General features: G+C 38.1%; 1 protein-coding gene across 1 annotated transcript in view; it reads right to left on the reverse strand.

Moving 5' to 3' along the window:
• Window positions 1-13,258, reverse strand: part of SLC7A11 (solute carrier family 7 member 11) — an 85,244-nt gene extending 71,986 nt beyond the window's left edge. Inside the window, exons 1-3 of the mRNA XM_065877755.1 lie at window positions 12,982-13,258; window positions 9,251-9,377; window positions 4,937-5,052 (exon numbers count right to left, since the gene is read on the reverse strand). Of these exons, the coding sequence (XP_065733827.1) occupies window positions 4,937-5,052; window positions 9,251-9,377; window positions 12,982-13,258 (520 nt within the window). The remainder of the gene's footprint in view (window positions 1-4,936; window positions 5,053-9,250; window positions 9,378-12,981) is intronic.
• Window positions 13,259-23,255: the final 9,997 nt, after the last annotated feature.

A 23,255-nucleotide genomic window follows, 5' to 3' on the forward strand; every position in this document is an offset into this window, starting at 1 on the left:
CAGTGAAAAGATAAAAAATAATTATTTTTCTCTCCCCTATACAAAGCACTTATATACTGAAAATAATTTAATGCAACTCTGTGTTCATCTTCATCATCCAGTGATTCTTTTCCTTTTTCTATGTAAATTACTCTGTGATAAATGAGTCATGATAAGAAAGGGATTTTTTTTTAGTTAAGGAGATTCAGCACTGATCTGAAAATAATTGGGTGCATGTTCCCACCAACAACAAAAGAGCACTGTTTTCTTTTAACTAGAGCTCCTAAAACCCCAAAGTATTTTTGAGAGTATTTTTGAGAGTACTCCACAATAGAAAAGAGCTGTTGTAAGGAGAGGAGGGGAGAAAAACGAGGAAGGAGAAAAAGGAATAGAGGGCAGGAGGGCAGGAAGGAAGAAAAAGAAGAAAGGGAGGGAGGGAGGAAGGGGGAGGGAAAAGAGAGAGGCATTCTCATATTTAGAACCTCTATATATTTGGGAAGAAGGTTTGTTACGTTCATAAAGAGCGTAGGCATTACATTCAATGCCTATTGAAATAGAAAAAAAATGAGTTTTGGGAATTTTATATTTTGTAAAGTTTTCTTAGAAAAATGGAAGACAAAATCAAACAAATATTATGAATGGATAATCTCACCTTGCTTTCCTCTCAGACAGCTGAAATAAAAATTCTGGTTAAGCCTGATTTCTCTCAAAGGTTTCTCAAAACCCTGCTTTATCTGAGCATCCAGACATTGCCCTCATTATTCCATAAGCCAAATTCCAGCTGAGATGTACCTCTATGACCCTGAAGGGATACAGCTTAACAAGTAACAAGGTAGCCAGTACAGAGGCACTGTGAAGGTCCTCAAGCCGCTAGAACTGCTGTTTCATCATGTGTCTTTACAGAGAAATTTAAGTCTATGTATATTGCTCATCCAACAATACTGAAAAGGGATTTGGGATTCACTAACTGCAAGTTTTCAGAGCTTCTGAAACGACATCTGCAATACTTCGGTTTTTATACACTATCTATCCACATTGTAATCATCAAAGAAATGTAAGCAAGCTTTCAGTCTAGCTTTACTTCCCTTGAATAATGATGGCTAACTTCATGCATTAAGAATTACTTGTATCAATTTGGGCTTATTATTATTATTATTGCTTACCTTAAATGTTACCAAAATGAAAACAGAGGGACATACAGTTTTTATTTACTTATTAATGAGGCTGTTTCCTAAGAACTGAAACGCAGCAACAAGGAGTGTTGAAAACTGGTACCATGATTTAAGGACTGGTATTTCTTTCTGCACTTCCGCCATTCAAGTCTGTCTTTTGTTTTGCAGAGTGAGATGACCGAGCCTGGATATACTGGGTTATCTCCCAGGTTCAGGTTCTCCCTGGCTTCTGGCTTCTGACTGCTCTGTGCTAAACTGGTAAAATATATGGACAGTATATGGATGCGACATGGTGAGCTAAAGTGAATTGTTCCACTGTTCTTTGTAGCAGCTGCCTGGGTCGCCTCTGTCTCTTTGCATTCGTTTCCTGGATACATTAATTTCAGATAGGCTTTTAGCAATAAACAACCTTTATAAAGCAGAGAGACTATATCTAGGATCTCACTATTGGGAATAAAAATGGTAAGCCTTAAATAAATACATACTCTTGTTATATGACATTGTGCAAGGACCTTACGTGGATAATGTTATTTAATCTTATCTCTCTGACGTGGTTACCATCACTGGTGTTATTTTTCTGATGAGCAGCTGAGAATCCAGATATTACTTAACTTGCCCGTGTTCACGAAGGTAAGGTGTAAAGATAGGACTGAAGCCAAATAAGCTGACCCCAGAGTCCACACTTTTACCAGTTGTTCACAGGTAACAATGAGGAAGTAGCTCAGAAGACACATACGATCTCACTACTATACCTAGTCCTTCCAAACTCCCGGTGACTCTTCCTCTCTGCTAAGGTTCATGTTTATCTTGGCTGGGATTTCAGGACACTTTGATTCCACATTTTATTTCTCATCCTCCTGAAGGGTACCGTTGCTGTACTGTGGTCCTTGTATATTTCAACACGACATGTATTTACCTAAGAATTGCTTGTCATGGTATCTAGTTATGGTAGAAAAGGAGTAGGGATAGTCCAATTTCAGATTTATAAAGAGCCACTCCATGTACAATGTCTGAGAAGCTAGCACAGAACTGGGCCTAGAGTTTCTTTCATGTAATTTAATAATGCCAGGGAAGGACAGTTTTAGAAAAGGAAGTACAGCACTGCATTTGTAGAAATGGCTATTTCTTTTTCCCACATCGCCATCATTAGTGTTACTTTGTTTCCTTCCCCCAATTATTCCCACAGGTTATGGGAAGAAGGTAGGGCTCTTTACTCACCTATGTAAAACTAAACTAGTAAGAAAATTGAGATGGAGAGAGAGGCTGTTAGGGATGCATCTGAGACTAGATCCCACATTTTATTTTATTTTATTTTATTATTTTGCGGTACGCGGGCCTCTCACCGTTGCAGCCTCTCCCGTTGCGGAGCACAGACTCCGGACGCGCAGGCTCAGCGGCCATGGCTCACAGGCCCAGCCGCTCCGCGGCACGTGGGATCCTCCCGGACCGGGGCACGAACCCGCGTCCCCTGCATCGGCAGGCGGACTCTCAACCACTGCGCCACCAGGGAAGCCCTAGATCCCACATTTTAAGGAAAGTATCTTTATTATAATATTCTGCCATTCGAGTGTATACTTAAACAGGGTCTAGTTTCAGGAGTGCAGAACCAAAAAACTAAATATCATTTCAACTATTGAACATACTTCAATGTTTATTGAAGCTACAAGGAGAGTGAAAATTCATGGAGTTCCATAAAAGTTAAAGGGAGTAATGTCAGTATTGGGCTAGAGGAGAGAAGACAAATGTGAATATATAAGATTTCCCCGTTCAACTTCCGTGTGCCTGGTACGTTTACCAGAATGGACAAGATGTGGGGTAAGCCAAAACTTCTCATTTTTGTTAATTTGGCAGAAACGAGGTAGAGTACTTTTAAAAGGGGAGGGGGTGAATTAGTGTTCAGTAATGCCCCCCTACCACCCCACTCTCATTTCTCGAGTGGTTGGTTAAGGCACTCTGCTAAGTGTTAAAAATCTCACTAACTTCGTCCTTCCACAGCCATTCAAGATAAATGATCTTTTCACAGGTATTTTACCAATAAATAAAAACAATGCTTAAAGAGGTTTAATATTTAGCCCTAAATCACATCACTAAGAAATTATGACACTAACTTTCAATTCAAATGCTAAGATGTTTCAAAAATTCAAAACTTCATGGTGTTAGATGGGAGCAAACTATTTACCTCCATCTTCCCGCTGCCTGAGAGACCTGAAGACGTGTAATCCTCCAAGTTTAACACACAGGCATTCCACTGGCTTCTCTACTAGAGAAAAATTCTTAGACCTCTTCTCATAAAAATCAGTTGTCAGTAAATATTTACTGAGCGCAAACGACATGCTAGGTGCTATGGGAAGGGCTGGAAACACAGCAGTGAGGAAGCCCCTGGTCTCACGGAATTTGATGAGATGTTTTCCCACAAGGGTATAAAGAGCTACCATTTGTAACTTCATTCTTAAAAAATTTCTGGCATTCTCCAAAACACTTTATATACATTGTCTCTTTTACTATCGTTTCATCTTCACAAGACACCTGATGAGACTGGGCACGATTTAAAGGTAAGAACACGGAAGCGCAGAAAGTTGAAGCGATGTGTCCCCAAGTCTCACATCGGTGGCAAGGTGAACCAAGAACACCATTACCTTTCCAGAACTCAGAAATGTCTAATTCAAGTATTTCTCTTTGCCTCCCTTCAAAGATTTCACCGAACAATTATTTGTGTAGGTTCCATGAATGAGGGGGGAGAACCCAGGATGAACCTACTTGAGTTCAGAAATACATGTACCCAGCACTAGGGATATTTTAAGTGCAATTCCTAACTCTTTCCTGCTAACTGACCACTCACCCCTCTACTGTCAAATGTTCATGTCTCTCTTCGTTGTTCTATTGAAATACTTCAGTCACGTACAACTACAAATTCTTTCATGGGTATGCAGTTCAATTATTCCTGGGGAGCTCTCTAGCTCCAAGTAGGTCAAACTTCATCAAGTGGGATCATATGGATTCTGAAAACAGTGATTCAGTTCGTATCTACAAGTAAGTGATCATCTCCCATCATATTTAAGAGTTTGGAATGTCGACTCTTATAACAGGAAGTTAGAGTCATATTGGGCTTCATATCACTTACATCATGTTGGCCATGTTCCTCTTTTTTAATTTCCTTTTTTAAAGAGAGTTCTAATATCTGTGCCCATTGGTGAAAATGAACAACTTCCTAATCTAGAGACAATAAAGAAGACTCCTAGTTGAGGAACATTGCTAATAATCAAATACTGGAGGAAGACTCTTGTGACCGTCGATGGACAGCCAAAATCCTAACGCTGAGAGTGACAGCTGCTAACACTGGGAAATGCATGAACACCACACACACCCAACACACAAACACCACTCCATGAGGCTAAGTGCGTTCTAATTCAACACGTTATCGGTGAGGAAGGATATTTTCCAATACAGAATCCATTTAAAAATTGGGTTTTCATTTGTAAACGTCTCTTTTTATGTACAATCCAGTTACTATTTTACTAACAAAGTGGTTTTGTTTGCCTATTTTAAAAGCTTAGCCGTCAGAGCTACTGACCCGGTGCAAAACGGGCATGTAATGTCATATCAGGTATCACTCCACCTCCTTATTCTTTTCTTTGTTTTCCAAACACAAACTCGGCAGTGAACGGTAAGCAAAAAGATCATGTGGGAAGCAGTCCCGCCACACAGAAAGTCTTAAGAAACTTTGTCTCCAATCCCTGTTGTAGGGATTTTTTTTTCTCTTTCATATTTACACCTATGATACTCACTTATGCCCACAGCTGTAATGAGCTTGACTGCAAGTTCAGGAATTTCACACTGAATGAAAAATGGTTCCAGAATGTACCGTCCAAAGGCCAGAGATATCACAGCAGTGGCTGCAGGGCTAGAAAAAACAAATACATACTTAGGTTAACTACAGAAAAAGAAAAGAGCATCTTCACTCAACTTGTTCTACACTGAGGTGCTATAATTCAGCATGTGGAACATATTAAATACGGAAGTCTGTGATTTTCAGAAGTCCGTATTTGATTAGGTTGTCATAGACATTCCAAATGAAATACTGTCTACAACTTTGCTGGCTCCTTTTTAAACTTCACGTCTCCTTGGGTACAAGGCTGGGTACTGTCAGTTTTGCCCCTGCCTTCCCATGTTTGAATTTTTCTTAAAAATTGAGTCTATTACTTGAGATCCTGACAGGGGTGGGCTTCACAAGAAGCAATCTTCTTTCTCCGTAAGTCAACAATTAAACTCCAGCACAGTATGAATGCATTAACAGTGCAGGTCTAATGGGTTGGGTCATGGTCAGAAAAGGAACACAAAACTCACCTTAAAAAAATTAGTACTAATAAGCGTTCATTGCAAATATATGCTTATGTGCTTGATACCGTGTTAGTCTTGGTTTTCCATACAGACCAAAACTTGAAGAGCCAAGTGATTATTCTTAATTCCACAGAAATATTTAGATGCAAAGTATGCATTGGAAAATAAAAGTATTCTTGTAATTTTACAAATGGAGGAAACATGCATGAAATAAGAAAATGCAATAACTTCAGGTATATAGTGAAATAGGTAACAAACCATTCTATCTTAATTTTTCAACTATTTCTATGAAAAGATTACAGATGCCTTTCAGTTTAAATATATCTATATATGAATGCATATTTGTTAGATACACAGGCAAGTCCATGGTATTATCTACTTTGTCCTGCCTGTCTTCCCTTTCAGCTTATCTTCCTTCTCATGGTTATACAACACCCATGTCCAACTCCTAACTGTCAGAAAACCAACCACCATTATGTGTTCCAACCTGGACCTGCCAGTACTAGCATGACAGATTTCTTGATTTTTTTTTTTTTTTCTTTTCCAAGAGAACCTCTTCCTCGCCCCAACAAGCTTATTTTTCTCGGTCACCATCATTCATAAATTTTTGACGTATAAATTAAAATCTGATCATGACATCGTAGTGCTTTCAAAACATGCTCAGGATATGCAAAAACTCTTCAATCCAAGGCTCTATCTGCTCTAAGCTTTTCCTTCCTCTTCAGTGTGCTTCTTCCCACACAAGGATATGAATACCCTTTGCCTGAGGCCCCTGCAACTCACTGACGGTTTCTTATACCTCAGGTCTTAGTTCAGTCTTTTGCCCAAGGAAGCTTCTCCAGTCCTCTGATTGGGTTAGATCTCCCAGAGTGTACTCTCTTCCGGAACCTCGTGGCTTCTCTTTCACGGCGTGTATCACAGTAGTAACTTTATATTCTCTTATGTGATGTCTTGATTCATAACTATTTCCCTCATTTGACCCTGAGATCCAGGAGTACAAGGCTGTGTCCAGCTTAATCATTATTTCATCTTCAGTGTATAGTATAGTGTCTGTCATACAGTAGAAACCCAATGAATATTGGATATATAGTCAATGTGTGAATTCAATCAAATGACCCCTGATGTGTGATTTTTTTTCCCTTAAGATTTGTTTTTACAGACTAATTCTGACAAGAGTGTCTTAACCTGATGTACAATTTTAATAGTAAGTATTTAGGTACCATGGGTGTTTTCAGTGGAAGAGAAATGTTAAAGCACCTAGGTATCTTGTCACCCCTGAAGCCATTCATTACTCTGCCTATCTGAGAAACCAGTTGAGTAATGTAAGTCCATTATTACAAAGAAATATATGAACCCATTAAAAAAGCTTCTAGAATATATCTAGGTAATTTCTTCTGTAAACACACACACACACACACACACACCACGAAGTAGCTCTCCCGTGATTAAAGTAACATTTGATTATGAGCTGCTTGAGAATAGGAACCATGGCTCACTCCACTTCGGGTCTCTTTAACGTACCATTCACCATTCAGTAGCAGTTTGTGGAATGAATAAGTGAACGCATAAGCACCGTTTCGGTGCTACTACCGCAAATGAAATGATCACGCTGATCACACTGCTGACACAATCAGCCAATACAGGACTAAAGCAGGACTCAAGTCCAGCTACATCACGTTCCAAAAGCCTACTGTCCTGACAGGCCAGCACTCTAAATAAGTAGTGTAGCCATCTGAATGCTGAGTGTGTTGTATTCAAAATACTATAACCTTAACCTTTCAGTTACTTGTTCAAAAAGAATTTAATATCTGACCATCAGGGCACTGAATGAAGTAGTATAAGGGTTACAAAAAGTGTGAGACTTGGTCTTATATGCTTGAAATGCTTGCAGTTTTAACAGGGAGACAGAGCACGGATTCCTAAAATATTAAGTAAGGTTTTATGACATCTTGTTCAATGTCAAACGAGAAGAAGAGACTGCATTCTTTTCAGAAGGATTAAGAGAGGAAAGACATACTATAAACTAGGGTGAACAGGAACTTAACTGTGGAAGTGATAGAATTTAAGTTGACCTTTGAAGAGTAATATTCAGATTATCAGAAAAGAGTGGAAGGCGCATCCCGGGCCAATCCCAGAGTTTAGGAAAGGAACAAAATACCTCTTTATCACTATTTCATTATAACAAATTTTAAATAATGCAGAATTGTCTAAAAGGAGAACAGATTTAACAAAGAAGTAAATACTACTCTAAGCTCTTTGATAAAAAAGAGATTCCTAGAACTATAAAAACCAAGATTAGTGTTAAGTCAATACTTATTAGCTCTGCATTTGCCACTTAGGCCCACATGACAGGATAAAAGCTCACAGGAGCTCTCAGCTGTGTAAGTTTGATAAGTTTACAGTAAGAGCAAGTGTCCCTACTTACTCATGTTAAACTCTGCAATCAGAATGTGCTAGTCACATTTCACGGATGCCCTTTGCCTTCAAGATACTTTTAAACTTCTCAGGTGACATCATAAGTTTCCCACAAAGTTGGAGGAAATTTGCTGCTCAGAGTGACTTAGCATTATTTGGTTTGATTTTAAACCAGGGCAATCAGGAAGAGGAACATATTCTTACAAAAGTAAACTCAAAAAAGCTTTTCGCAACAGTAGTTCACTGATTTGTTTAAGATGAGGATGTGAGTCATCTGTGACAAGTGAAGTTTTGTTCTTTTCTAGAGTATAAAACTTGGTAACGGGCTTCCCTGGTGGTGCAGTGGATAAGAATCCGCCTGCCAATGCAGGGGACATGGGCAACTAAGCCCATGCACCGTAACTACTGAGCCTGCGCTCTAGAGCCTGCATGCCACAACTACTGAGCCCACGTGCCACAACTACTGAAGCCCGCATGCCTGGAGCTTGTGCTCCACGATGAGAAGCCACCGCAATGAGGAGCCCACGCACCGCAATGATGAGTAGCCCCTGCCTGCCACAACTAGAGAAAGCCCACATGCAGCAATGAAGACCCAACACAGCCAAAAAAAACAAAAACAAAAGCAACAACAACTTGGTGACATACTAAATTGTTAGGAACAGAAGCTTCCTAGTCACAAAAACTGAGTAAACTAAGATGGCTTAATGGTGTAATCTACAAGAAGAAAAACTCCAGTTCCTATAACATAACATTTAATTTTGTCTAATTATGATTTACAATCAAACAAAAGGTCTGATTTATCAAGGTAGATTTTGATGCTTCATATCCTTTTCAAGTCAGCATCTGTCCTGAAAATGTCATGGAAAATAACTGAATATTAACAAAAAGCAGATGCTTTAAAAGTTTGACAGGGTTGGCAAACTACCGCCAGTGGCAAAATTGTATTAAATACATTAATTGAGAAAGGTATTCCATCACAGATTTTATGTCCTGAAGTAGACATGTTTACCATATAATCACATGACATGTATATTTCTAACTACTTAAAAATAATCAAGGTGATTAAAAAATGGTATAATGAAGGGCTTCCCTGGTGGCGCAGTGGTTGAGAGTCCGGCTGCCGATGCAGGGGAAACGGGTTCATCCCCCGGTCCGGGAAGATCCCACATGCCGCGGAGCGGCTGGGCCCGCGAGCCATGGCCGCTGAGCCTGCGCATCCGGAGCCTGTGCTCCGCCACGGGAGAGGCCGCAGCAGTGAGAGGCCCGCGTGCCGCAAAAAAAAAAAAAAAAAAAGGTATAATGAATAGATTTATTTTTCCCTAATTTTTTTGTATGTAGGCTCTTACCGTATAATGAGCAGTTCTACCCAGACTCGCACAAAAGCTGGTAATGGGCCAAAGACTTCCAGAATGTATGTGTAATGACCACCAGATTTCCTTATAGTTGTTCCCAGTTCAGCATAGGACAAGGCTCCTGTGAAATGTTTATCATAAAAAGGTGAAAGGTTAAAATATTACCAAGTCATCCAGCAGAAGAATGGATACAACAACGTTTCTGTTGTGTGAGATGTTATTACATCCTTTGATCTGAATGACATCCTTTTTCAAAATTAATAAGAGTCATTGAATTCCTAAGAGCCTCCAGATGCCTCTTGTAACCTCCTCACATTTGAGATCTAGTTCATTCTATTCAAACAATGTAATCTGACTTGAAGTAGTAAGGACAAACTTCTCAAACAATATCATATGATTAAGAATTTTGAATCTCCAACCTGACAAGAGAAAAGGAGTAGATGGATGCCAATATCACTAGCCTATTTTTCAAAGCACTTCACATCAAAACAAGGAATTATCACCAATTGACCTCATTATATTGAGAATCCTTTTAATAAATGATATTTCTGTGGCATGTCAAAATAAATAAGATTCATCTGTTCTCCAGACAAGTATGGACTCAAGGATTTGGAAGGCTTCATTTAATTTGTAGGATATGTTTTGCTGGTCAACAAAATGAATTTTGACGCAGATATTCTGTTTTTAGGAAAGTTTTTCTTGCATGTCTTCGAAGTACACACTCTGTATGGCTGAAATAACACACACTTTTAAAAAAGAGGTGCTATGACATATTTACATACGTTAGGTAAAATTAACTATAGACCAGATTTTAACATTTAGCAATAAACTTCACACAGAGTTGAGCAAGTTATATAATCCCCCCAAACGTCAGTTTCATCCTCTGTAAAATAAAGATCTTAATTCTCACATCACAAGGAGGTTGTGTGTTTAAATACAAAACGGATGCCAAGGACAGCGCTGAGCCTGACACGCAGAAAGCACCTCATGAAATACAGCTATATCTACTAATGTGAGCAACTAATTTCCAAGAAAATGAAAAATATATTTTGACATTATGTGAAAAGTTCCATCCATACTGCTAAGTACTCAAACGTAAGACATAATTTCTGCCTGGCCTGCTCTGGGGACTCAAAGTGTGGGAAATTATTACTAACCAGTAAAGCTTCAGGTAGAGCTGCCCAACATGTAATTTGGATCAGCAAAATCTTAGTGTCAGTTACTGTATTCCTGTATCACTTATTGTATTCCTGAAACTAGTACTGTATCAGAGTCACCTGGGGAGAATTTTTTATTTAAAAACAAACAAAAAACAAATGCTAAGGCTATACCCCAGACCTCCTCTCTAACCAAGAGAGGCCAGACTGTCCAATAGAGGCATCCAAGAAAATCTATTATTTTAAAATTCACACCGGTTAATTTTAAAGTAACTAGTCTACAGATTGATATTTGGGGATCACTGATACAGCCCGTCTATTTATAACTAATTGGGACTAGTTGCAATTCACTCTCTGTTGGAAACCAGTCACCATGTTGGTAGGCTGTACAAAGAAGCAGCCAATATAAAATGTTATTGGAAAGTGTCTTAAGCACCTCAGAATTTATCCCCCAAGAATCAATACCTAGACCTTTGTATGCTTTGCTGAAACTCCAGGATAGTTGCCCCAGGTTTAAATTGAGTTCTGGAGAAATGAAATTTTCATTTAAAGGTCTCAAGCTCCATAACCATTTTACCCAGATGAAAAAAGTTCAGAATAGGTTGTAAGAATCCATGTATTGACCCTGGCTTAAAAAAAAAAACCTGTAAATCCAATATACAAATTCTTTACTTTTAGTCCCAGAGTTCTAGAGTTCTAAGACAAAGGATTTTTTTCCTTATATTTTGCTTTGCTTCCTGTTAAGAAGGTACTCCTATCAAAGTTGCTAGTAACGTAAGTGATAAATGCAATGCAAATATAGATAAGTAGGTTAGTACAGAAGTACACTCACTGCAGTTAGTAATCAAAGAATACCAACTCAAGTATAAACTTAGCTAGTCCCCTTAGCTTTTTTTTTTTTTTTTCCTGAACTTCTTGAGATGATATACTTATGCAGAAGCATATTTTCTTAGTACAGGTCTACATCACTATCATCACTTTAACTAGTTAATGCTCAGAGCCATGCATTTTATTATATCTGAATAACCTTTTATTGTGTACGAAAATGGAATCGCATAGTGGGAGCTGCATGCCCACAGTATGCAAAATCCAGGAAGCTGGTTATGGTTTCTCCTATCAGACACTGATTTGTTCTGAATATATACCACGTGTTGGAGAAGATTAAAGGCTGAGGAGGCATAGTCATTTAGAAAGATCAACAGTTAAGTTTCTCTTTGTTCATCTATAAACATACATGCCACACCATATGAATGCCACGAACTCTTTGTAAGCTAAAATAACCCAAAAATAATTCCTCTGTAGATCTTTCTATACAGCTTTTGTTTTAACAAGTTTTATTTAAAATACCTTCTTCCTAATAACGGAAGTTGGAGTTCTCTAGATGAATGCTCAAACCAACGCTGAAAACACTGCAAGGCCTTAAGAATAAATGGATTGGTCCGTGTAGGACCAAGAGTTAGTACTTGGTCCTAGAGTTTGGACAAAGAGTTAGTACCTTTAAAGAACAGTATCTTTTGAAATCAGAATACACTGTTTGCCAGAGAAGAGCAAATATGTCTTAGACATGTTTCCCATAACATAAATAAAATTTAATTTTCTTGACCATTCACCAGTTTTCGTCACCTTCACAACTAACCCAGGTAGCTCTCTAGTAATGTGCCCACCTCATGAGGGGACATTTATTACCTCTTTACTATTAATTATCAAGTCAATTAAAAAAATCTCGATTTTGAAGAAAAATTAATAATCATACTTCTTCTACCAGTTCTGTTTAGACTAACTCAGCAGACAGGTGGGCCAATGACCTGTGTCTCTGAAGACCAAGTGAACTAGAAATGAAGAAAACAGAGCTGGGCAGACACAGCAAGCTAACACCCAATTCCAATTTTACAATTTATATTGCAAAGGTTTATGGGTACTGGGGAGAGATGAAAAGTTGAAAAAACTGTGGAATATGCTCAGACCCTTGCAATATTCTCATTTACAAAAGGAATTGAATTGTACGCCATCACACTTCTTTCCACAATAAGGACTTCTGGAAGAATACTGGGAACTGACAAGCGCATGAAGTTAAAAAATTAAAAAGGAAAAGACTGCCACCCATTTGTTTAGCCAATAAAAAGTCAGTAAAACTTCTGCTGAACACTCAGTCCTGTGTCTAAACAGGCCACACCGGGTTTCACTTCACAGGTGTTTCATTCGGTACGCCAGCTGCCAAGATGCCCCAAACACAGGTAACTGAGCACAGATGCCCGGTACAGAAAGCTTGCCTGTATTTTACTGGGTCATCAAAGCTAGCCTTGACGTTCATTGCCACAGGGAAAAATCAGAAAATAATCTACCTTAGTCAGGAAAAGCGAGCACAGCCTACAGGTCGCAATTTCAGGGAATTCAGGATTCTGCCAACAGTGGAGAGTGTGCGTGGACAGTTCGCATACCTCCCCCCAGATCAGAAAATCTGGGGAAACCCTGGCCATTCATTCCCTCCTTAGAAATCACCCTCTGTTCTCCCAGAGAGCACGGCACCCAGCCCCACAGACACACCCCCAGAGAAGCGGCAACACTCACCAAACAGTGACAGGACCCCGCAGGCCGTCCAGACGACCAGGGACAAGCCCACGCTGCCCGTGTTCTGGAGCACGCCCTTAGGAGAGATGAAGATTCCTGCTCCGATGATGGTGCCAATGATGATGGAGATCCCTCTCAACAGACTGATCTTCCTCTTCAGCACAACTTTCTCCTGCCCAGGTGGCTCCTTGCCACCCAGGGAAGACAGCCTCGTGTTAACACTGCCCTGCAGGTAACCCCCATTGGAGATGGTGGATGCCACAGCCTTTCTGACCATGGTAGTGACCCGCAGGGAAAAAAGGAAACAGAGCAAAAGAAAGAAAGAAAAAAAAAAAAGAAAATTAAAAGAATAAAACCTCCAAACTTTCAACTTTGGTGTCTCTTGGGGTGACTGACCGATTTGATCTCTTCCTCTTTGCCTTCAGATTCCTTCTCAGCGCTAGTGTGCTCCCAGGTAAAAACTCTAAGGTGTATTTTCACCTTCCGCAATCTAATTACTCCCAGGAACACCTGTGTGCTCGTTCATGGTGTTCTGGTTTCTCCACCTCCCGGACTACCTCTGCGGCTGAGGCTGCGGCTGCCGCCCTATCATTACAGCCCAGCTCAACTTCCTCATGGGCTGGTATTTAAGCTGCTGCCTGTTTCACCAACTTACTCCAGCTAGATGATGATGCAAATTCTCCAGGTTTGCATCAGCCACATGAGAAGGCTCCAGCATTACTCAGCTCTTTTTTTTTTTTTTTTTTTTACCACGAGCCGCAAGTTGCTCAACTGACCAAAGCTTTCAGAGAACAAAGCACACTCTTAACAGGGATCTTAACCAATCCAGAAGTAGTAAATTCGGAACAGACCTTCCGAGAGATTTCAAGCAACTCCTAGTGAGGGACAAAAGCTCTTCACTCGAAAAGAAAATGAAAAATGAAACAGGAAATGATCACTGTGTTGAAAGGAGTTTCTTTTCTTTAACGTACAAATAAAATCGTTTAGACCAACCTTTTGATCACAGAACAGAACTCAAAGCTGCATTGTTTGTAACAACAAAATTTAGATTTCATGATGCTTCCTGCTTATTTAAATTTCTTTTTATTTTTGGGTTTCCTAGCAACACGGTCAAATCTAATATTTACAAACCTAGAATGATTCTGTATAGCTGCTGTCACGCACATAACAACTGTGAGTTTTACTTAACATTAAAAGATAAAAATTATTTCTTACTTCCCATAATAACACCAGTACTTAAAATTGCCATCTGAGTCTGACTACTTCAAAAATCACAGTGACTCCAGAAAACAGTCATTTTCTGATTCTCATAAGTGCTAGGTGATCTCCTAAACTAAGTAAAAGATATATTCTTCATTTGCACGTTATTCCAACAAATTACACACACACAAATCTAATTTCAATATTAAGCAAAATTTACAATGATATAAAAACATGCATATAACAAAGGCTTGAGAAGGGATACACAGAATAAAATGTAGGAATTTTTTCAAAAGTATAGCAACTATTGTTATATTATGATTATAAACTTAGAATGAATTAGAAATACAAGCTAAGATTAAAATGTTTAGTTTGCTAATAAGGACCTACTGTATGGCACAGGGAACTCTACTCAATACTCTGTAATGGTCTATATGGGAAAAGAATATTAAAAAGTGGATACATGTATATGTATAACTGAATCACTTTGCTGTACACCTGAAACTAACACAACATTGTAAATGACCTATACTCCAATAAAAAAATTTTTTTAAATGTTTAGTTTGAAACAGTAAGAAAGGCAAACATTTAAAAACCCTATTAACTTTCTTAACCAAGTGTCCATAAAACAAATACTGAAAGAAAAGAAATCCTAGGTATCACTTTTGGCTGTGGTCATAGGTGGTTTTGGATTCAGTGAGAAGAATTAGATGTTATCATTACCCTGAAGCTACATTTGTAAATGCGATTAAATATGTTTCTGAACAGCTAAGCAAAGACAGCAGACAGAAAACTTGTGTGTGCAAGGTGGAGGTGGGGATGGAGAGGGGGTCAGGATGACACAAGAAAGAAACAGCCACTAGAAAGTAGCACGGAGAAGGTCAGACTGTTTTCTGTTATGTTGGCACCTGAGGAAATGATACCACATCAGTGCTCTATCATCCAGATAACTGAGGCTACATCATTTCTTATTTGTATTATGTAGCTAAACCCTACGTAATTTGCTTTGAGTATACCAAGTTAGGGTTTTTATCAAGCCAAAATAAATACTTTTCCCAGCTGCATGTCTTTCAAAAAATAAAGATGGGTAGTTCTGCTCATTCAACCTTGTTGAAATGCCAAAAAAAAAAAAGAAAAAGCTATAGGAAAAAAACAGAAGCTAAAGGAAGATTCTATTTCTCTTTCTCCTCCTACGAGTCCTTCAATCACACAATTCTCCTGACTAATGCACATAATGAAGAGAGGAGAGGCCTTTGTTTCCCAAAAAGGGGAACAGATTAGCCCTGAAGAAACAGGAGTTAAAAGTAGAATGCAAACTAACGCAGAGCCACAGTTCAATTTTAAATTTTGTGCTAAATGACTAAACTCATAAATTGAGAGTAAGAATGCATTCAGACAGAAGTTAGATACATTCTAAAGGACAAAAAATATTCTTTTAATATCAAATGACATTCTCCTCCTTTGGAGTTTTTTTTTTTTTTTTTTTTTTTTTTATGCGATACGCAGGCCTCTCACTGTTGTGGCCTCTCCCGTTGCGGAGCACAGGCTCCGGACGCGCAGGGTCAGCGGCCACGGCTCACGGGCGCAGCCGTTCTGCGGCATGTGGGATCTTCCCGGACTGGGGCACGAACCTGCATCCCCTGCATCGGCAGGCGGACTCTCAACCACTGCACCACCAGGGAAGCCCCCTTTGGGGTATTTTTAAAAATTATTTACGAAGAAAAGTTACTGAAGTTAGAACAATGGCCAAAAGGATTGTACTATCTATATAAAACACAGTCACATTCAAAACCTCTGCATAGCTGCAAAACAGTTACCGAAGACACCCGTATATCTCATCCAGTCGCCCAGAAATTTACAGAAAGTGTAGTTTGTAAAGAAAATACTGAGTTACCTTCTTGGTTGCTTTATAAATCAACAGTCCTAAACTTATAAATTAAAAAATTGTATGGTCTTCAAATACGTGTGTATCATGAAAATTAGTTCCAAGCAAATGCATTTATATCCTCCGTCCTGCTTTAGGCCTTATTTTAAGCATTCCTGTCAAATTGGGAAACTATTCGGGTGCTATCTACAAATATTAATTTAGTGCACAAGAAATAGCCCCCGTTCCCTAAAAGCATTTCATGGAAGAAATAGATGTGATATATCGTGGTAGCTTCCCTTTTCTGGTAATAATTTCTGTTCCATGATTATAACTATGGGCATATAATGAATGACCGGGCCAAATATAATCATCTCCCCAGCTGCAGGGTATAGGAATGTGGCCTGAGCTGGGATATTTCTAAACAGAATTAGATTTTTTTTTTTTTCATCTGTCAGAAGTTGTAAAGATGTGACCCTAGAACAACTGGAGGCCATGTCCCCTGCCATATTGAGAAAATCCTTGCAAAATAAAGAGAATAAGCGGAGGAGAGAGATACTTAGTCCCAACATCATCAAGCCCTGTTTTCATTCCTAAGGAACTCAGATTGGCTCTGTATCCTGAAGGTCTTCCTTCAATTCTATAAGCTACTTAGTTTCCTGGTCAAGTATGCTACCTTATGCTACACACGAGAAAACAACTGCATTTGGGTGGTAGCATTAAATGTAAATGGCATATCATTAAAACCTCTAAACTAGGTTATTATGGCATATTGATAGCCACATATGATAGCCCTTAGACACATATGGGTATCAGCACTTGAGATGTGCCTAGTCCAAATGGGGATGTGCTGTAAGTGTGAAATATCCACTAGGATTTGAAAGCTTTCTTTTTAAAGAACAAAAAATATCTCCTTAATAATTTTGTTATCTCTATTAATTTCTCCAGCTTCATTATATTTTTAATGTGGCTACTTAAAAATTTAAATCATATGTGTGGTCCAAATTTGTGGTCCACATTGTTTCTAATGAACAGTGCTGATCTACAAGAAAACAGAGACTGTATTTCCCAACTTGGTATAAGTGGGGATTTCTTAAAAGGGACACACGAAGTACTAACCATAAAAGAAAGGTACGTTGGAAAATATTAAGAATTTCAGTTCATCAAAATACACGATCAAGAGATTCACGATACAGGGCTTCCCTGGTGGCGTAGTGGTTGAGAGTCCGCCTGCCGATGCAGGGGACACGGGTTCGTGCCCCGGTCCGGGAAGATCCCACATGCCGCAGAGCGGCTGGGCCCTGAGCCCATGGCCGCTGAGTCTGCGCTTCCGGAGCCTGTGCTCCACAAAGGGAGAGGCCACAACAGTGAGAGGCCCGCGTACCGCAAAAAGAGAAAAAAAAAAAAAGATTCATGATACAAAATACATGATCAAAATACATAATCAAAAGTGAACCATAAGGTGGAAGAAGGTATTAACACCTGGCAAAGATCCCATATCCAGAACAAATAATACATTTCTACAAATCAATAGGAAAAAGACAGATAACCCGGTAGAAAATGGGCAAGAAATCTGAACATACACTTGATAAATACATTTGATGTGAAAATCTACAGTAAATGGACATCTTTTTGGAAAACAAATAGATATTGAAATGGCCCTGAAAAATAAAACAAATAGAAAAAATTGAATAACCATTTAAGGTGGTAATCAAGGATATCCTTGGCTCAAAAAAACAAAACAAAACTAAGCTTCGTTTGATTTACAGATAAGGCCTACCAAATTTTTATGAACTAAATAATCTTTCTTAGAAAAGTTATTTAAGAGAATGGAAAAAGAAGAAACATTATCCAACTCATTTTTGTGAGTCTAGTGTAGGAGCTGGCAAACTTTTCTGTAAAAGGCCAGGTAGTAAATATTTAGGCTCTAAGGCCACACATAGTCTCTGTCCAGTGTTATTTGTGTGTGTGTGTGTGTGTGAGTGCATGTGTATGCATTTGTGGTTTACAACACTTTAAAAATGTAAAAATTATTCCTAGCTCTTGCGTAGTTTGCCAACCCTTGGTCTAGTAATACCTTGACTGCAAATAGGATAAGGTCATGCAGTCACTGCACTAGCTACGACAGATGACTTTGTAAATAATTTTTTATTAAAGCATAGACATGCCCACTTATTTGTATATTGTGTTTGGCTACTTTCACACTACAACGGCCGACATGAGTAATTGCAACAGAGACTGAATGGAGCACAAACTGGAAAATGCTTACCATCAGCTCTTTACAGAAAGTGTGCTGACCCTGGCCTAAGAGAACACACAGGAACTGCCAACCCATTTTTTTATTTTATTTTGTCTCTTGCTAGTAACTGTTCTTGAGTATTCAGAGCTTGCTAGTCCTACAAGATAGACATGCTGCAGCCTTAGGGCATTTGCAATTGCTATTCCCTCTCCCTGAAATTTGATTCCCTTAATATCTACATGTTTCATTCTCACCTGCTGTACTAACTTCTATCACAAATAATCATTCTTTTTCAGTTAGTTTTATTAATTTTCTCTGTACCTCGTTAGATTGTGAGCGCTCTCATCTTGGACTGAATTTTTATTTCTACATTTGAAATGCCTACCCTGTAATGTGTTACAGACTAGTAAGTACTGGATATGTATTTGATAATTATTAACTCCCAGAAACATAAACAATATTATTCTATAGCTCTACTGGGGGAAAAAAGGGGTGGATTAAGGGGAGAGAGGAATAGCCAAAGAGACAAGTCATCATCTTTCATAGCAGAAAGTTGATACATAACATACAAAACAATAACTGTAACCTAACAGGACACACATATTATTTAGAGATATGGACACAAAGAATAGGAGAAAAATCAGGATCTGGGGGAACGTGTTGTGTCTGGGGAGCACCAAGAAGGGTAGGGGAAGGATGGAAAGGGATATAAAAACAGGAACACCGATCGTGTTATAAGCCTTATAGAATAACCTGAATTTTCAGACTGTCTTCTTATCTTTGATAAAAATAAGACCAAAAAATAAAATTTAACAAAATATAGCTAGATTTGGATAAAATAACATAAAATGGGAAGTGGTTAAAGTAAGATTACTAAGGCCTTTTTATTTGAGCATAGGAAGGTAGAGGTATTAATCAATTAGATTATATAAAGTTGTGTATTCATGTGAATAATTTAAGAGTAATTATAAAAAGGGAAGAAAGGAAGGAAGGAATAAATGAGGGAAGGAAAAAAAAAGAGAAAAGAAAAAAAAAGAAGTGATTCATGACTCCCAAATCCAAAGAAAGGAAAAAGGAAATAGAAAAACCTCAGTTATTCCAGACTGCAATCAGGAAAGAGAGAAAAAAGGGCCAAATGAGGGCAAGCTAAACAAAACACACAAAATTAGATGATAAAATATATCCAAATATATGAATAATACCTATAAATTTAAATGGAGTAAAAGCACCAGTTAAAAGACAAAGATTTAGATTGAATTATAAAAAAATCCACATTCAGTTAGGTTCTACTTACAAAGAAAACATGAAGTTGAAACAAAATAACTTTAAGATAAAAAATTATTATGGATGAAGCCACTGTGCAAATAAAACATATTTATGCACCTGAAATATAGACACAAAATAAGTGAAGCCAATTTGATAGAATTACAAGGAAAATTTGATACACAATTGTTGGCAACATCAACACTTATTTTATTTTAATTTTATTTCTTTATTTATCTATGGCTGTATTGGGTCTTCATTGCTGCACACAGGCCCTCTCCAGTTGCAGCAAGTGGGGGCCACTCCCCGCTGCAGCGTGAGGGCCTCCCACTGCAGAGGCCTCTCCCGCTGCAGAGCACAGACTCTAGGCACGCGGGCTTCAGCAGCTGTGGCACACGGGCTCAGGAGCTGTGGCACGCAGGCTCAGGAGCTGTGGCTTGCGGGCTCTAGAGCACAGCCTCAGTAGTTGTAGTGCACGGGCTTAGCTGCTCCGCGGCATGTGGGATCTTCCCAGACCAGGGCTTGAATCCATGTCCCCTGCACTGGGAGGTGGATTCTCAACCACTACACCACCAGGGCAGCCCAACACTTATTTTAACATTTGCTGAATGAATAAGAAAAAGTTTTATCCATTGTAGCCAATTATTGATGTTCTATCCAAATTTCCTCATGTCACTATTTTTGTTTCTGTGTACCTACTTCCTGGCTTGTGATTTTGCTTTATAAAGCCATGGCTGTGACTCTTCTCAGAGGACTGTCCACGGACTAATGGAGTCATTTCCCAGGTTCATAGAACAGGAAGTACCTGGGAGTTTACATCCCTTACGAGATGTCAGCCAATGACACACTGATCTGATTATATGAAAGTCCAATATCCTTGCCTTGAGTTGAGAAAAACTCTAAGGTACAGTTTACCCTCAAGAAGTTCTTCCTGGGCTTCCCTGGTGGCGCAGTGGTTGAGAGTCCGCCTGCCGATGCAGGGGACACGGGTTCGTGCCCCGGTCCAGGAAGATCCCACATGGCGCAGAGCGGCTAGGCCCGTGAGCTATGGCCACTGAGCCTGCGCGTCCGGAGCCTGTGCTTCGCAACGGGAGAGGCCGCAACAGTGAGAGGCCCGCGTACTGCAAAAAAAAAAAAAAAAAAAAAAGAAGTTCTTCCTGCAGAATCAGGCTGGAATGTTACCTGAAAAGTTGTATAACGAAAGTTGTATAACGAAAAGTTGTATATTTGCTTGTCTTCTTCCCCCTCCTTGCCCTGTTTTCTGCATTCCCTTACAAGTTTTCATGAAAGCATTTCTTTAGAAATTCACTTGCATATGATTCCTCATCTCATGATCTTTTTCTAGAGAATCTGAACTAAGATGGTTGATATTGAATATAGTCTAGAATGTAAACTCTAAGAAAGTGATAGTGTAGTTTACTCACTCATCTGTCAAATGGCAGTAAGGACCCCATAACTAACAGCAAGTAGAGCAGTCATAGCCCCTTTCAGGCTGTTGTATTGCAATTACTAAGGCTTTCACCTGAGGTGAACTGGAAAAAAACACAGCTGGAAAGGGATGCACTGCCTTGTGCAAGTTCTTTGGTATCTGAGAACACAAGAAGCATTCCTTTCAATGTCAGGAATAACTCAAAGAAAATTTTTGTTACCATTATTTAATATTATCTATGAGGTACTAGCCACTGCAATTAGAGAAGAAAAAGAACTTAAGTATTTAAAAATAAAAAAGAAGAGGCAAAAATGTTCACTATTTTATGATTAAATACATGTAAAAAACAGAACATTCAACAATAACAATAAAAAATTCCTACCAGAATCAAAGAACTTATAAGGTAGTTAATAAAAACAAATAAATACAGAAAATCAGTAGAGAATAAATATATATCTACAAACAAGTTAAATGAAATAATGAAATCAGTTATGTCATTTATAATAACAATGATAAATTTAAAATCAAAGAATGAACTTAATAAGAGACTTGTAAAACTTATATTTTAAAAAGATCAGCTTCACCACATGGAAAGGTATGTCATGTTCTTGGATAGGAAGACTAATATCATAAAGCTGTCAATTTCTTAAATTAATTTATAAATAGAACATGATCCAGAGGAAAATGCCAAGAGTTTGTTGGTTTTTAAGTGATTCTGCACTTATACAAGAATACTGTTTTTCATTCTGAAAAATAAGAGCATTAAGGGAATACTAGGTTATCAAAATATACTACAGTTATTCATTAGTTAAAATCTGTGGCATCAGTACATTAAAAACCGAGTAATAGAAGAAAACACAAAGCCCAGTATTGACCTAAATACATTCAGGACTTTATGATAAAAGTGTCATCTCAAACTACAGAGGAAAATATGGACTATTCAATAATGATGTGGGGGAAGCTGGATAACCATGTAGAAAAACATAAACTTTTATGTTTTACACACCAGTTCTACACACCATATAAGAGGAATAAAATCCTAATAGGTCAAAGGTATAAATGTAAAAATAAAATCATAGAAGTCCTATAACAAAACATGTTACAGAATTCCTTTAGAATCTAGGAGTGCAGAAGGTTTATCTAACTGACACAAACTCCAGAAGTCATTAAAAAAATGATAATGTTAAGAGGACACAAATTTTAAAATCCATATAGCAATAAAAAAACCCCAAAACTCAAAAAATAAAATGGGAATGATATATTTAATATTACAACCAAAGATCTAGCCTCTTTAAATTTAATAGTTTTATACAAGTAAATAAGAAAAAAAAACAATCCAACAGAAAATGAGCAAAGCATATGAATAAATTCTTCACAGAAAAGGAGACACAAATGACTTTCATAAATATGACCAGGTTTTCAACCTTACTCACGTTGAGAGAAATGCAATTCCATAAATCAAGAGTGTGCTCAACAGAGCTGGTTGAAAGAGACTCTTTCTTGAAGCAGCTCTTATAGTCCAAATTTGGTAATTTGAGCATCAGGAAAGATAATGATGGCAATGGACTATAGCACACTTTTGTAATGGTGTGTATAGTTTACTTAGGAAAGGCGGGGAGAAGGAAAAGAAGAAGAAAAGGAAAGTTCTCTAAAGAATCACCACTAATACATGTAAACTGATTCATGGATAAACAGAAATTTTGAATGCTTCAATAGTCAGAAATTAATCAGCAGTTTAAAAATCATGTATAACAAATGGACAAAAAGCATACTGGTAGTTTTATAGGAAAGTTCCGTAAATAATCAAAGAACACATAATTCGTGTCTTAAGCAGACTGTCACCCAAAGTAGTAAAAGAGAAAAAACTCCCAACTCTTTAATCATACTCCCAGTGTATTTAATAATTCATAATTATCATCAGGCTATCTCAGTAATATAAAGTAGTTACCCTGTTTTGTTTTTCATCATAACAATTTATTTTTCGTCACTGCTGAGATAGGGAATTTCCCAAGACCTAGTACCTAGCACATAGAATTCCCTTGATAACATATTTAGAATTATAAAAATACCAAAAGAATTTAAGTATTTATAAATTTATCACATTAAGTTGACATTTTTCTGTACATTAAGTTGACATTTTTCTGTACATTAAAAATCACCGTAAACACAGAAATAGGCCATATCTGAAAGTTAATATTTATATTTCCAATAAGAGAAATACTTAAAGTCTAGAATATATTCATTTGCAAATCTATGAGAAAAGATAATCCAAGACAGAA

The sequence above is a fragment of the Phocoena phocoena genome, chromosome 5 (assembly GCF_963924675.1).
Source record: "Phocoena phocoena chromosome 5, mPhoPho1.1, whole genome shotgun sequence".
In the NCBI taxonomy this organism is placed as follows: Eukaryota; Metazoa; Chordata; class Mammalia; order Artiodactyla; family Phocoenidae; genus Phocoena; species Phocoena phocoena.